Genomic DNA, 14,706 nt, shown 5'->3' on the forward strand with positions numbered 1-14,706 from the left:
TAAGCTAAGCTAAGCTGTTTTGGAGCGTCTTGCTGGGTAGTGCTTTGTGAAGCCCAAGCAGGACAGTTTTTACATTCAGAAATGGAATAGTGAAAAGTGAAAATGAAAAAGTGATTTGTTTGATTTGTGTCCTCAGTACTGTTGGTTTTTGGCTGCCCTAAGTTCACCGAACCATCCGGAAGTGACAGGCATCACATAAATTTAGAGAATCAATCCGGTGAGTTTGTTCCAGTATGATACTTTTTCTTTTGTGAGCCTTCCGGATCGTTTTTGTCCGCGACGTGGAACTTCTGATCGTTTCTTGAACGGAAAATGTTATTTTCGGAGTTTGATAATTATGTTCAGATTGCGCATTCTGTCCGGGCGGGTGTTACGCAACTAACAATCGGTTGTGGATGCTTTTTAACCGTTCGACGACCCTGGAGGGATCGATTCTGCTTTTCGTATAATTTTGAGCAGAAAAACGGACTGTGTTATCCTAGGGTGTTTAGTTCGAACGCGCTTCCTTTCGTTTTTCGAATATCTAAAAATACATTACCACCCAGTACAGTTTTTCAATGGGCATAGTACAGTTTTTCAATAGACGTGATTTTTTTACGCGTATCGTTATTTTATACAATCCGATGACCCTGGAGGGATCGGTTTTGCTTTTTACTGGTTATTGAGCAAAAATATTACTGCACAATCGACAAGCATTTCGCGAAATACTATTTATACTATAAATAAGCTATTGTTTTCTCTTTTGATTGCCGGCATTCAAAAGATTAATTTGAAAACGCTTAAACAACAAATATTTATGGTCTATCGCCAGCTTTCTAGGCGAATCCTGACAATATACCTTCCCCAACCTCCAACTCCGTAGCACTTATGAGGGTGTCGCTGAGTCGGTGGCCTCTCATTAAGTAAGTGCTACATCAACATTTCCTTCCCCTATCTCAAGTTACGGTAAAGATGGGCGTGGCCGGGAATAGCGATATTCATGCTTTTAGTATTCTTGTTTATGATTTGAACAAGGTATACTCCCCTGCCTTGTTCTTGAAAGTAGTCTTAATGAGATTATTAAAAAGAAACATGAATGTTGCTAGTATCCAATCTACGAAGTATACCGTAACTACGCTAACGCTATACAATAAATTGAAATTTTCCATATAAAACCTGTTACTTCAGGGAGAGAGGGGGTTTAAATTGGCAAATTTCTTCGTTACGTAATATTTGAATCATCCCTTAGATATTTGCGATAATCATTATTTTATGGGAAATTGACTGTTATAAGCTTGAAATCAATCTGAGATCATATCAACTCGCAGTACATTTTCTTTTGCGGATTTGTACACTTTTTTCTCATATTCACCACCAGATGTCTAAGTTTCAATCATATAAGCTTATTGGATGAAGTATCCCGCTTTTACGAACGCTAATATCACCAAAAATTAGCCCACTTTTACAAAAAGGGATCTAGTGATCTGGCGTTTGACTTGGGTCGCTTGATATGGACTTATCCACCGGTGCACTCAGTCCAAGAATTTTTACACTTGACCGAAACACGTGGGAAGCATCTACGTGACCCGCTAAAGTGTCAAAATTCTTTAACCGAATGAATTTATCACACCGGTGGACAAGTCAATTGACCGATCCAAAGCCAAACGTCAATATGTTGGATCCCTACCAGAAAGTAAGCTAACTTTTGGCGGCCATTACCGCACGGCCACGAGGCCCACAATATTTTATTTTATTTTATGTTACGGCCAGCGCTTTCTTTTGAGGGCATAAAAGCGATCCACAAATCAGTTAGGCTGTATTGTAAGTAATTTCTTATGGATTACTTTCCCGCAAAACAAAGCACTAACACGTCATTTAATCTGTTCACCGAACGAATTGGTACGCTCTTAAGTTCATTTGGTGCTTAAACTTGGTGATTTTATTAAATTTATTTCCATTGGCAGACGAAAATATCAGACTCGCCCTTATTTCATTTCATTCCATTCGTTGTTTTGCACCCGTCAACAACGAAACAAAATTCCGATCTGCCATAATGAAAAATTGTGCCGGCAGCGGTGGATGGATTGTTTACGTTGAAAGTAGGTACGTGAAAATTGCGTTATCTGTCACTTCGCGGGGGGGTTGATGGCAACAAGTGAATTCGACACCGCTCAAACGTCAAATTAGTGAACTCGTGCATCGGTCCATAGTAGAGGGGCCTTCTTTAGCCGAGTGCTTAGATTCCACGGCTACAAAGCAAAGCCATGCTGAAGGTGTCTGGGTTCGATTCCCGGTCGGTCCAGGATCTTTTCGTAATGGAAATTTCCTTGACTTCCCTGAGGATAATGTATCATCGTACCTGCCACTCGATATACGAATGCGAAAATGGCAACTTTGGCAAAGAAAGTTCTCAGTTTATAACTATGGAAGCGCTCAACAACAACTCTTAGTCAAGATTTTAGATTTTCTTTAAAAATTTCAATCTATCGAAGATTCTCACTCATTCAAATGCAATGCATATAAATTCGTGGACCAAAATAGCACATAGTGCATTAACCGATGAATCTTGATGAAGCAGCTTTGTGCGCTTCATGAATCTGATTGTTTGTCCAAATTTTATTTCACTTGGATCCGCTGATCACATTTTTAAACCACAACAACACCATCACAGCTACTCACATTTTCACGTTATTCTGCAGATCGTTCAGTTGCAGCACCGAGCTGAAGCCACTTCCCCCGAGCAGCTTCCCGTCCAAATCTCCCGCTTCGATCGGTTTTGCATCGATCCGCCACATGTTTTATCAACTGCGCACCGTTCGTTCTCTCTCTCGAATCAATAATGCAAACCACGAATATACCGGGCGGCAAATTACCGTCGTCTGGTCGTCCAGTGAACGTGAATTTTGGAACCGCGACCGGCCGATTCTGACGCCTGTCGGCACACGACTGATTGGGGGAGAAAACAAGTGGGAACCATTCCGTAATTCTACTGGCAACGAAGACAATCACATCACATCACACAGCTGGTTTGGTGGATTTGCACAGTTCCACCGCAGTTAGGAACCAGTTTGACTTATTTATTTATTTAATAGTATCATTCCAAACATTAAATTATTTTCTTATATCTAGGTTTTCTGTGTTGTGCAATAGTATCATCCTTAATTGGTAAAACTAAACATTTATGAACATTTTGTTAACATCATATTACATTTCATTTGCCGTAGCAGTTCAGAATTTTTACAGATGAATTGAACTCATATGCTTATATGAGAAAATAAAATCGATTTTCGATGATTTTAACCTAACCTTACATAAAAAGCATATATCGTAGCGATAGAAAGTGGTGTCGATTTTGCCTAAAATATCGAATAATATAATTCGACATTTGTTCCAATGTTTCAACATTGGATATTCCATGTAACTCATCAGTACTATACCAGGGAGGCAACTTCAGAATTATTTTCAAAATTTTATTTTGAATCCTCTGTAGAATTTTCTATCTGGTATTACCATATATGCTGATCCATATTGGTACAGCATACAACATGGCTGGCTTGAAGCTTTGTTTGAAAATCAAAAGCTTGTTCTTTTGAGTTTGGATCCAGGTTTCAAATAGATTTCAGAACTAACTGCTATATGTACGTTAGAAAAATATCAGCTGCCATGTGTTCCACAACTGTGGGAAGCATGTACATGCGAAAGCGATTTGAGCGATTAATCGCGCAATATTTTTTGGAACGAGCCCGGGCGCTGCTCTGCCCTGACCTCAACGCTGATTGATTATTGTCCCTACTACTGGTAATGTGCTGCACAACGCCAATACCTTTTGCAAGCGAAATTGTGCTACCAGCAGCGCACATTGTACCTTCCGTTTGTTGCCGAAATGAGCGATGAACCTGGGATAAGCGTCATACTGCGCACGCACGATTATCTGTTATCAGCCGTCCAGCCGAGGGCACGGGTCTTTTGTGGCGCGATTTGCTCAAGAGCCCATTATTTGGTCGAATGTTTGCAAGAATCCGAACACACGTGCAATGTTTTTCAATTGGCTGTTGATTAAGATTCTGGTAAGTTTTTCAACCTTGAGGTTCGCTACTTTGCCAGAATTTTGATTCAGAATTCTGTTTACTTCTAGCTAGAAGTAAACTGAGAAGTTGACACGAATTCGCATCATTCGCAATATCATCGTTTCTGGAAGTATGCCATCATCGCAAGTAAGTACATTCGCACTTAACTGTCGTCGTGCACTTTCGACTCTATCATACGAAATGGGCTGGAATTCCCTTTAAAGCATTGGATACCGAATGTCACGAATTACGTCATTATAGAATGACTGGAAGCATTCGGCGGCCGGCACAACTTGTGAATGGTGCTTTATTAACCGGGAATAGATAGGCGTGTCGTACTGTGTATACTTTAATCGGTTTTCGGTGTAATTACATTTTTGCACCGGTCAGTTTGACGTTCGCGGTTCACGATTGAGGACCGGTGTTGGCAACATGATATCTATCATTTGCTGTCATCACTTGCACTCTTTTGGGAAAAATATTGCTTCGAACAGGCTTTCTGTAGCAGTGGAGCGGTTCCACGCCCGATTATTTTTGTATTTTTTGAATCGCCTGAAAATTTGCATACAGATTCTTTATGATCAAAAATGCCATTATGCACTTTCAGACAGCCATTTTGAACCTCGCCTTATTTTTGAGAAGGGCGTATCGGAAAATGCATGGCAAATCTTTAAAAAACTATACTATACGCAGTTTCGATTTTTTTTTTATTTTTGGATATGTTTTAGGGGACAACTTATGTGATTTATTGCACAATGTTTCAAAATGGAAGAATTATGGACAAAAAAGTTATGATTTTTAAAAAAATTACAGATTTTGAAAAAAATCGAAATGGAGGAAAACAATAATTTTTTATGTGATTATTTAAAAGTACAGAAAAAACATATCCAAAATTTAAAAACATCAATTTTGCGGTTTTTAAGAACAATGAACTTCAAATTTTCATTTGAAAATTTCGTTGATATTTTTTTTACCGTGCATACTTTTTTAAATACTTTAGTATATAGGTTTTGATCAAACAATAAACAATTCAGCTACGATTCACTCAATCAAAATAAAATATTTCTGGAATGGAGAAACACGAAATCTGTTTGAAAAGGGCCTATTTTGCTTTTTTTTTATTTGAAAATTTTATATAAATATGAGTATATCTCGAAATTGATACAACCTAGAGAAATTTACTCAAGTACTTTTCGATTGCAATTTTTCTGTACGTTCAAATAATCACATAAAAAATTGTTTTCCTCTATTTCGATTTTTTTTTTCAAAATCTGTAATTTTTTAAAAAATCACAACTTTTTTGTCCATAATCCTTCCATTTTGAAACATTGTGCAATAAATCACATAAGTTGTCCCCTTAAACATATCCAAAAATAAAAAAAATCGAAACTGCGCTTCTGGAGAAAATCGATTTTAAAATTTTGTTTTTGAAATAAAAAATAATCTGTAACTTTTTTTTTACCGTGCATATTTTTCTTCATATAGTCCTAAGCAATACCTACAACTTTGTAGAAGATCTCAAATCGATCGGACAAACCGTTTTCGAGTTACAGTCTTTTAAAGATTTGCCATGCATTTTCCGATACGCCCTTCTCAAAAATAAGGCGAGGTTCAAAATGGCAGTCTGAAAGTGCATAATGGCATTTTTGATCATAAAGAATCTGTATGCAAATTTTCAGGCGATTCAAAAAATACAAAAATAAAATTAAAAAAAAAATCGTCATGTTTGGTGGAATTGCTCAGTGGGCTTCAAGCCTTACACCGCTTTTCGATATTTGACTATCTTCGTTTATTTGTGTACAAATATGCTTCAAATGATCAACCGAAATATTTAAAAAGAGGTTCAAATTGACGAAACGTTAAACGCGCAGCTATTCAGCAAGATCAAGCTGAGGGTCGTGGGTTCAAATCTCGCTTGTCGAGGTTTTTTCGTAAAGGAAATTTTCTCGACTTCACTGAGCGAGCTTAGGGTATTTTCGAGATTGCTACACGTTATACTAGTACAAAAATGTTCAAATGGCACAGAATGCTCTCAGTCAATAACTGTGAAAGTACTAATAAGAACACTTAGCTGAGAAGCAGCATAGAAGTTTACGCAACAAGTTTCAGAATGATGATTTCTACAGCACGAGTCGTACATTCATCATACGAGGCTTTCCGAGTTGAATAATTACGACCAGTGCTGTAAAAATCGAGTTCTGCAACTAGTTGCGTACAAATTTTTTTGCAAATTCGTAGAAGACCACTTGAGTGTACCAGAAACCATATCGGAATGCATTCACATTATCTTACAATTTCTGAAAAAATGTTGTGTAATGGTTTATTACGCAACTCAAAACAGCTGCGTAATGAGAACGCGTTGCGTAATAAATCATTACAGCATTGGTTTCAGTTGCGTAATGACTATTCCCGCACTGCATACTTCAGTGCAGGAAAGTAGGCCGTTTCATGACAGATTGGCGTGATGAAAAACAGCCTATTACGATGAGAAATTGCGAAAAGTATTTTTTTTTTTGCAATTTCTCATCGAAATAGGCTCGAAATGATAACACCTCAAATTTCAGAAATTGTTATATAATGGTGATGCATTCAGATATGGTTTCTGATACCCTCAAGTGGTTTTCTACGAAATTGCAAAAAATATTGTACGTAACTCGCTGCAGAACTCGATTTTTACAGCACTCGTAGTAATTATCTTACTCGTCAAGCTTCGTAGGATAAATTTACGACTCGTGATTTGAAAATCATCATTCTGCAACTTGTTCCGTAAACTATTATTACTGCCATTCTTCGTATATTTGTACCGCGGTCCATATGGTTTACATAGAACATGGAGCAAGTAGGCGTAGAAGGGCAGCATAAGATAAGTTCAGAATCATAATCAAAAGGTAAGTACCGTCGATGGGGGTGATAGTGGGTCAAACCATAATATGAAATATCTCAGCAAATATTTGGAATATTGATGTACAATTTTAATGCCAGTTCAGATGCCAAAGATTATTACGAAAAAATAGATATCTGGGACAAGCAGTTACATTCAACTCAAGATAACTCGTTATTGATGGGATTATCTAGTTAGGAAAGTATCGGTATCAAAACTAGTGCAAATGCGGTCCATGAAACCATCGGGGTAGCCATGAAAACCAATTTTTACTATGGTTCTCATACACGATATCGAGATACGGAATATCGAGTTAGGGAGAGTTGACAGTAATTTTAAATAAATCATCATAAAAGCTTGCAAATGCCTCCTTTTTAGAGCAATTTTAGGGTGTTATAGAATATCCAACTTTTAGAGGACGTTGAAATGACAAAATATCGAAGGAACCAAATGTCGAAAGGACAAAAAGATGAAAGGAGAAAATTGGAAGGGAATGAAATTTTTGAACGCTCTAACCTCTCAACAGTTTGTTCCTTTCGACGTTTTTTTTTACGATATTTAGACCCTTTTCACTTTTCTTTCATTATTTTAAAATTTTATATTAATGTCCATTATATTCATTGTTATTGGTAAGACAGCATCTATTTTTTTACGTAATGCAGAAAATAAAAATATTACGGCATTACGTCCTCACTGGGACAAAGCCTGCTTCTCAGCTTAGTGTTCAATGAGCACTTCCAGGCCAAAAAATATTCAGAGTGGTCATTCAATGATTTATTATTAACAGGGAGATTGAACCAATGAATGCCTTTTCTGATACAAAAACGGAAATGCTTCGGAATAGCGGAATTTGGGGCAAGTTTTGTTACCCTAAGCAATTTGATTTCTATCTTTGTCCAACGCTCATCAAATCCACCAATTTAGTATCATAATGGTAGTTTTAAATCTTTTTATGAGCACTGTGTCATTCAAAATGGAAATAAATTCTAAAAGTTGAGCTTCTCAAATATCATTAAAAATAACCTATTTTTCAGCATTATGGAGCAAGTGTGTCTCCCATATGGCACAATACAATTTAACAATAAGGACTGTGACGAACCTAATTAGTAAAATTCCATTTTTGTTCCATTTAATAAGTAATAGTCTCAAAAATATGTCAAGCGTGGGAATTAAACTCTTCTTAGACTTGTTCCATGACATCCATGACAACAGATCAAAAAGAGCATTCGAAAAATATTTCGTTAAAATGACAAAAAAAAAAAATTCAACCATCCACATTGTTTTAGAAAAAATGTAAAAATTTTAAATTTTTTTGTTAATATTCATTTAAACCGATGACTTTAATTACCAGATAGGGTTACAGTTTAGATCTTTTTACATTTTGTGGTCCTAGCAAACGTGAAAGGTTCCTTTTGCAATTGCTAGGCTTTTAGTGTTCTATTCGAAATATGTTGTTAAAAAACATACACAACCACAAGAGCGATAATTCGAAACCCCGAAATTCCCAAAGGAAAAAAAAATAAAGTAACAGAAAATCATTTATTCAAAGGTACATCAAAAGTTTGTTTTTTTTTGGACAAACATCGGGAACAGATTTTTTTGTTGATGAAACTTTGTTTTTTTTTAATATAAATAAATGCAGTTCGTGCTTATATGTAATAATGTCTCTATTTTTACACATTTTTAGCACATTGACAAGAAGCACATTGAGCAGCAAGAAAGGTAAAGCAACGTAAGGCTGGTGAAAGTTTGGCAGATTTTCTTGTATTGTTGTTGCGAATTGAATTGTAATCATGTTGAGAATCTAATGGCAGAGGTTGGTACGATGTTTAGTCAAAAATTAAATAGTAAGTTTCTTTCATGGTACAATAATTTTTTAACATATACTCGAACTTCAGTAACATTTGAAGGATGGAAATAAAGCTAAGAAAAAAGATACAGGGCTTTGCATTTTCCATGTTTAGTTAGTCACAGTTCTTATTTTGATAATTTGTTTTAAAGTAATTATCGATGAAATTACTGAAATAAAATATGATGAAGAATTTCTGCAGGAATTCTGTAAAATTTGCCAGTAGAATATTTGAATAATTAATGGGAGAATTTCGTCAGAAACCTTTTATCAATTTCTGGATTTTTGAAAACACTCGTTGTAATTCCAGAATCTAGATGCAATCATTAAATAAACTTTTGAGATCGTTTTCATTGAAACATTTGTAAAAAAAATGCCATAGGGTGAGCATGAGCATGAGCATGAGCATATATCGTCCCCTTGATGCTACAACTACATAACTCGAAATTTGAAATTTTTGACTTCAATATGTCAAAACATTTTTCTTAATTAGATCTGCAAAATATCCACAGGTCTTAAGCGTGTGATTCAAAATACACAAGTTAAAGATTATTTTTCAATCATAATCTCTGCGATTAACCATCACCTTGTTAAACGGTCATACTTTCAAAGTTGCACATCTCAAAATTTTGATTTTCGAGTTATCTAGTTGTAGCATTAAGAGGACGAGATGACCGTACAATTCGTAGTTGCTACTCCGTGATTGACCAGAACAATCGAAGTTGCACAGGGAATTTATGAATGGGGCTTGGGATTAGCTTATCATTCTTCAATGTGCACAAATCGAGAGCTCAAATTTTAAAAGTCAATAACGGCGCCGGCCACGTCCTTACGGTCATCGGGGAAGGGAAAGATTGTTAGTTAGACAACCGTTGTTACTAGAGACCGAGTATACCTCTGCATCTCCACAGTTGTCATGGAAAGGATATTGGGTTAGTGGGATAAGGTAAAGATCTGGGAGTCACCAATGGTTGGTGATGCGATCCATGATATAATCACGCCTAATCGGATTCGCGATATAATTCGATAAACGCATTGTACCCCGAACCAGTGTTCATCACTCGCCCACGCAAAAGCAAGCGAGTCGATCAATAGATCAAACACTACTAACGATCCGCGGCGCTATTTCATTTCACTACTCGAGCGACGCGCGACATGTTTGATCCTGCCCTCGTCACCCGCTCCCGCAGGAGCAGAGTTGCTCGATGTCACTATCAATGCTCAAAATTTGCTGATTTGTACAGGCCGACTGCGATACAAATCGGATCATTTCCTATCACATCAACATCATGCTGTCTACTCCATCACCAGTGCATTGATGGCGATAGACTATGGATATCACTGATAGGTTAAGTTTAGCTTTAAATTAAGCACATAAAATGGCAATTTATCAGTACGATATTTTCGACAGTGATGCAGATAGATTGAAACTATGTATTGGTCACTGAAAAACATTAATAGCGTGGATAATGACCACGTGATCACTCATTCTGCAGTGATTTTGATCTAGAGTGCGATGTCGCATCACTGCTGTTGGTTGTCAAATCAAAGTGATATTGATAGCTCGCAAGTGATATTGATAGTTTTAGACCATCAGCCATCAGCTGATGTGATTGATATTAAGCAACTCTGCGCAGGAGCAAGCGTCAAGGTCGGAAGATCAAACAGAACTCTAAAAAAAATGCCATAGGGTGTCACAGAAAGTATAAGTATGACTTTGATAATGAAAATCAAGCGTGTGCTAGAATAAGGGCGTAAGTCGTACTTACATCCACTTGGCATCGATGCAACCTTGCGTCTTGAGGTGAAAAAATGCTGACAAACTTGCATCTTGTCACTTTAATTCACAGAAGAGAGGATCGATGAAGAGAAATCGATCATGCAACATGCGCCCTTATTCTAGCACACGCTTGAAATCACAATATTTGTCAAACAAATTAATATTTTTGTATTATTTCTTGGGGCCATTTAAATGCTGCTTGAAACAAATTTGTTTGTAGAAGTACCTTCTACATTTAAATTTTTGATTTTAGGAAATCAATTCTTATCTAGCCAGCACATACCATACTTTTGTGATTTGTTGAAATTCAACTAGTAATGAATGTTTCAATAAAAAACTTTCGATGTGGTGAGATCAAGTACATTGTTTCTTAGATGTTCTTCAAAAATTTTGTTTAAAATTTTGTTTGGCTTTGCTAGGAAACATTTGACAAAATAGTAAAATTCTAAAATATCGTTAGTTTGTTCCTCTCTACACATAGGATAACTTTACGAAACTAACTTCATAACTTTACAGGTATTTTCAATATAAATAAAGATAATTCATATCAGATTTACTTATGTCAAATATCTATACTTTTAGATATGCAACATTTTTTTTTGATTTTCACATGTTTGAATGTGCATATGGTTTTGACCGTTTTGAAAATCGACCATAGCTGGAATCAAATTTTTAGTCTCTATCCAAACTTCATGTACTTAAATTTATAATTTTCGCTAAAATAAGTGATAGTATGATCATCATTAATCGTATCGTCATTGATAAATATATTTTTCAGATTTTTATTGTATACCAGTCCCAGTTGCCACAGTGACCAAATTCAGATCTTCCGGAGGGTTTCAGGAACAATAAATTAAGAATAGAATTGAAATCTATCAAAACTCTGAATTTTTGGGTCAAAAAGACACAAAGTCCTAATTTGTAAGTTTTTATGGAAGGGCCCTTTAATATTTTTTATTTTGGAAAACTAAGGATTTTTATAAACAAATGTTACAAAATTACGAATTGCTATGTTAATTCAAGTTTAATTTATTTGAGTTTTGAAATGGGCCGAAAATGACACAAAGTCTTTACTAAGGTTAAATTTTGCAATATAGCCTAGAATGATCGAATAGTGCCTAAACATATTAACAAACAATGAGCCATTGGTTTAAAATTGGATTGTTTGAACTTAGAGCTGAACTTATACTAAGACTGCAGTGAATGATCAACTATCGCGCACCTTGTCGAAACTTTGATAAGTCGACTGATTTCAACTGACCAATATAATTTCATTCTCACCATGCTTCTTTTCAATCCAACATCTATACACGCAAATTAGTCAGTCAGTCAGTGGCAGAACTGGACAGACAGCTGCGTTTTCTTCCCATTAGCCGTTGGGGTTAGCAATTGACCTCGCTGAAAATTTAATTTCATGCCACCTACCTATATACAACAATATCGTGAGAGAATGAAATCCAGACCTCCCTCTGGTTTGAACGACGAACGATTGAATGTTTGAATGCCTCGGTTTGCGAAATGGAATTTTGTGTTCATTTCATTGATACCTATTATGTTACACATTGTTTAGACAAGTCGTAAGCGTAGGTCAGTTTCATGCCTTTCATTTTTTTAATACTTGAAATCTAGAAGCCGATTGGAATCATTAACCTAAGTTAGGTTCTGTCATACTTTATAAAAATGGCATAGACCCAATTTTCTTATCGAACTCTTGCTACTTGGAATCGAATCGGGACAGATCTTCCGACATTGTACATTTGTTTTCCCGTGAAGTTGTTCGTTTTTCACACATTTCCCAACTAACCTTCTGATCCACACACCCGGCAAATCTTCATCCTCCTCCACAAGACTTTCTTCACGGCGCGCCTCGTATCGCGTCTTACTAAAATAACTCAAATTAAAACTATTATCACAGCTCGGTTGATAGGAATGCCCCAATGGCGACGATCCTCGGCAAACCTCAAAATTGTCCAAACTACTCGCCCCGGAAGGTGGAAAACTCATCGCCACCAAAGGAGCCCGTTTGGCCGCCACCGGAGTTGGGGCACTCTCCAGCTCCTCGTAGGGAGGATCATCGTCCTCCAGGCTGGCACTCAGCCGTTTGATAATTTTGGACATTGCAAACGCGGGAGCGAAAGTCCGACGCGTACCGATCGCGACAAGCGTACCGAGTCGACTAGAGGAAGCGCCCCATCTCCGAGGAGTTGAGGTTGATGGATGCTGACTGATCGAATTCTATGCGCACGCTACGCCAGCTGTTTCTCAGCCTCTGTCGTTCTTGTCTTTTCTCCTGCACTCATCCACATTTGATCGTGCACTCGTTGATTGAATTAGAGGCCATAGGGCTGCCGCACTGTGGGCCACATGGGAAAAAATATGTGGTAAAATTACTATTTTAGCTTAAAAACTATCATGGAAATTCGGAGCAATTAATGTTTGGAGAGTACATGTTTAGAGTACATCAATCTGATTTTGACTACAGACATAGCCAAATAAAGTGCATTTCAGGTCTGCTGAAAATTGTCGGTGCGGTCGCTTAAAAAAAGTGGTAGTTTTCAACGCACTTTTGCGCGACTTTTCACTTTGCTTGCAACAATCAAAATTCGACTGCAGAAGTCCAAAACCTTTTTGTATTATGAGATCAATTAGGAGGCTGTCCATTAAGGTGCGGCTTATTTTTCGAAATGTCTCAAAACCAAAAATTCGTGTGCTCTCCTAAATTCAAATCACATAAAAAAGGAGACCTCAAATTTTAAGCAAAAAATATTAAGATTTAGAGGTGGTGCAAGCGACTTGAAGATAAATTTTCAAGTTACAGAATACGTCCTTCAGTGAAGTCGTCATAACTTTGTAATTTTCTTACCAATTTTGAAGCTCTTAGCATCATTAATTTAAAAATTATATTTATGAAAAGTTTGTAGAATATCAAATTTGTCTAAAATCAAAACTAGTCTTAGTTAAAAGTAGCTCTCTCAATATTTTTCCTTTTTTTACTAAAAAAATATTTTTTTTTTGGCCATAACTTCATGAATACCTAATCGATTCCAACTTTTTTACATGCTTTTGAAGCAAATTTAGTGGGTTTCAAATTGTGGGTACTACAAATTTATTCAAACACTATTTCGATTTATTTATTCAATAAAAACAGCTAAAAAACATGAATATTCAAAGGAAAATATTATATTTATCAATTTTTTGTCAGTTAATCGTTAGTACTTAAGCCGAAAGTGGGTTTTATTATTTGTTAAACATATAAAAAGTTCTTAGAAGCAATTTTTCATAAACTTTATAGTAAACATATTTTTAAAAATGTTTGAATTTTTAAACTTGAAGTTACAACAAGATGCTTCATAATTTTTTGTTTAACAGTAAAAATGTAATTTCTGGCGAAGAATAATTATCATTTCAGAAAAAAATATTTTTTTCATTTAAAAAATCATGTTTTTGAGTAGTTTTTGTTAAACAACTTAGTCAAAATTTAATTTAATTCGTTGTATACAAAGTGTGAAAACAACTAAAGTAGCTTCAAAAGCATGTAAAAAGATCTGGAATCGGATGAGTATTCATGAAGTTATGTTCAAACAAAAATGATTTTTTAGTTAAAAGAATAAAAATTTGAAGTAAGCTACTTTTAACTAAGACTAGTTTTCTGCCCATAATTGCATATCAGTCACATTCAACATTTTTGACAAATTCCAGTTATTACCGTGGAAAGTCATCAAATAATGTATACTTTCGATCAACTTATTAAAATCTGTGATTTTGTTCAAGAAAATTCTTAAAAAATACCAAGATGAGATTATGCATGAGCCTCGTAATGTATTAGCAAAGAAATTTCTATCAGAATTATTTTCTGACTATTCACCCAATATTCAACATGAGCTGTTCAAATTTTCAGCCTCAAATAAGCACTTTTGAGTTCCTAGTTTTTTTTTTTAATTTCAGTTCCTTCCCATACTGTAACAAAATGCACACTTGGTGTTCCATTCACTCAATGATTACTTTTGTCGAATGTTACAAATATGCAGCTATGGGCAGTTTTGATTTTAGACAAATTTGATATTCTACAAACTTTTCATAAATTTAATTTCAAAAAGAAGGACGGCAATAGCTTCAACATTATGTTTTTATTAAAAAATACTGAATTCGA

At 35.8% G+C, this 14,706-nt stretch overlaps 1 protein-coding gene across 5 annotated transcripts in view; it reads right to left on the reverse strand.

Annotated features, from left to right (window-relative positions):
- The window catches only part of LOC5570171 (ATP-binding cassette sub-family G member 1), a 173,358-nt gene that overhangs the window by 28,561 nt on the left and 130,091 nt on the right, over nt 1-14,706 (reverse strand). The window contains exon 1 of one of the 5 annotated variants that reach the window (XM_021853897.1): nt 12,361-12,737. The exons of 3 other annotated variants lie outside the window; for them this stretch is intronic. In XM_021853897.1, coding sequence (XP_021709589.1) covers nt 12,361-12,674 — 314 coding nt within the window. In that variant the 5' untranslated portion in view covers nt 12,675-12,737. Of the gene's footprint in view, nt 1-2,658; nt 2,937-12,360; nt 12,738-14,706 lie in introns of those variants that run through there. One more of the 5 variants, XM_001658924.2, reaches the window with a different exon arrangement.

The sequence above is a fragment of the Aedes aegypti genome, chromosome 3 (assembly GCF_002204515.2).
Source record: "Aedes aegypti strain LVP_AGWG chromosome 3, AaegL5.0 Primary Assembly, whole genome shotgun sequence".
Lineage (NCBI taxonomy): Eukaryota > Metazoa > Arthropoda > Insecta > Diptera > Culicidae > Aedes > Aedes aegypti.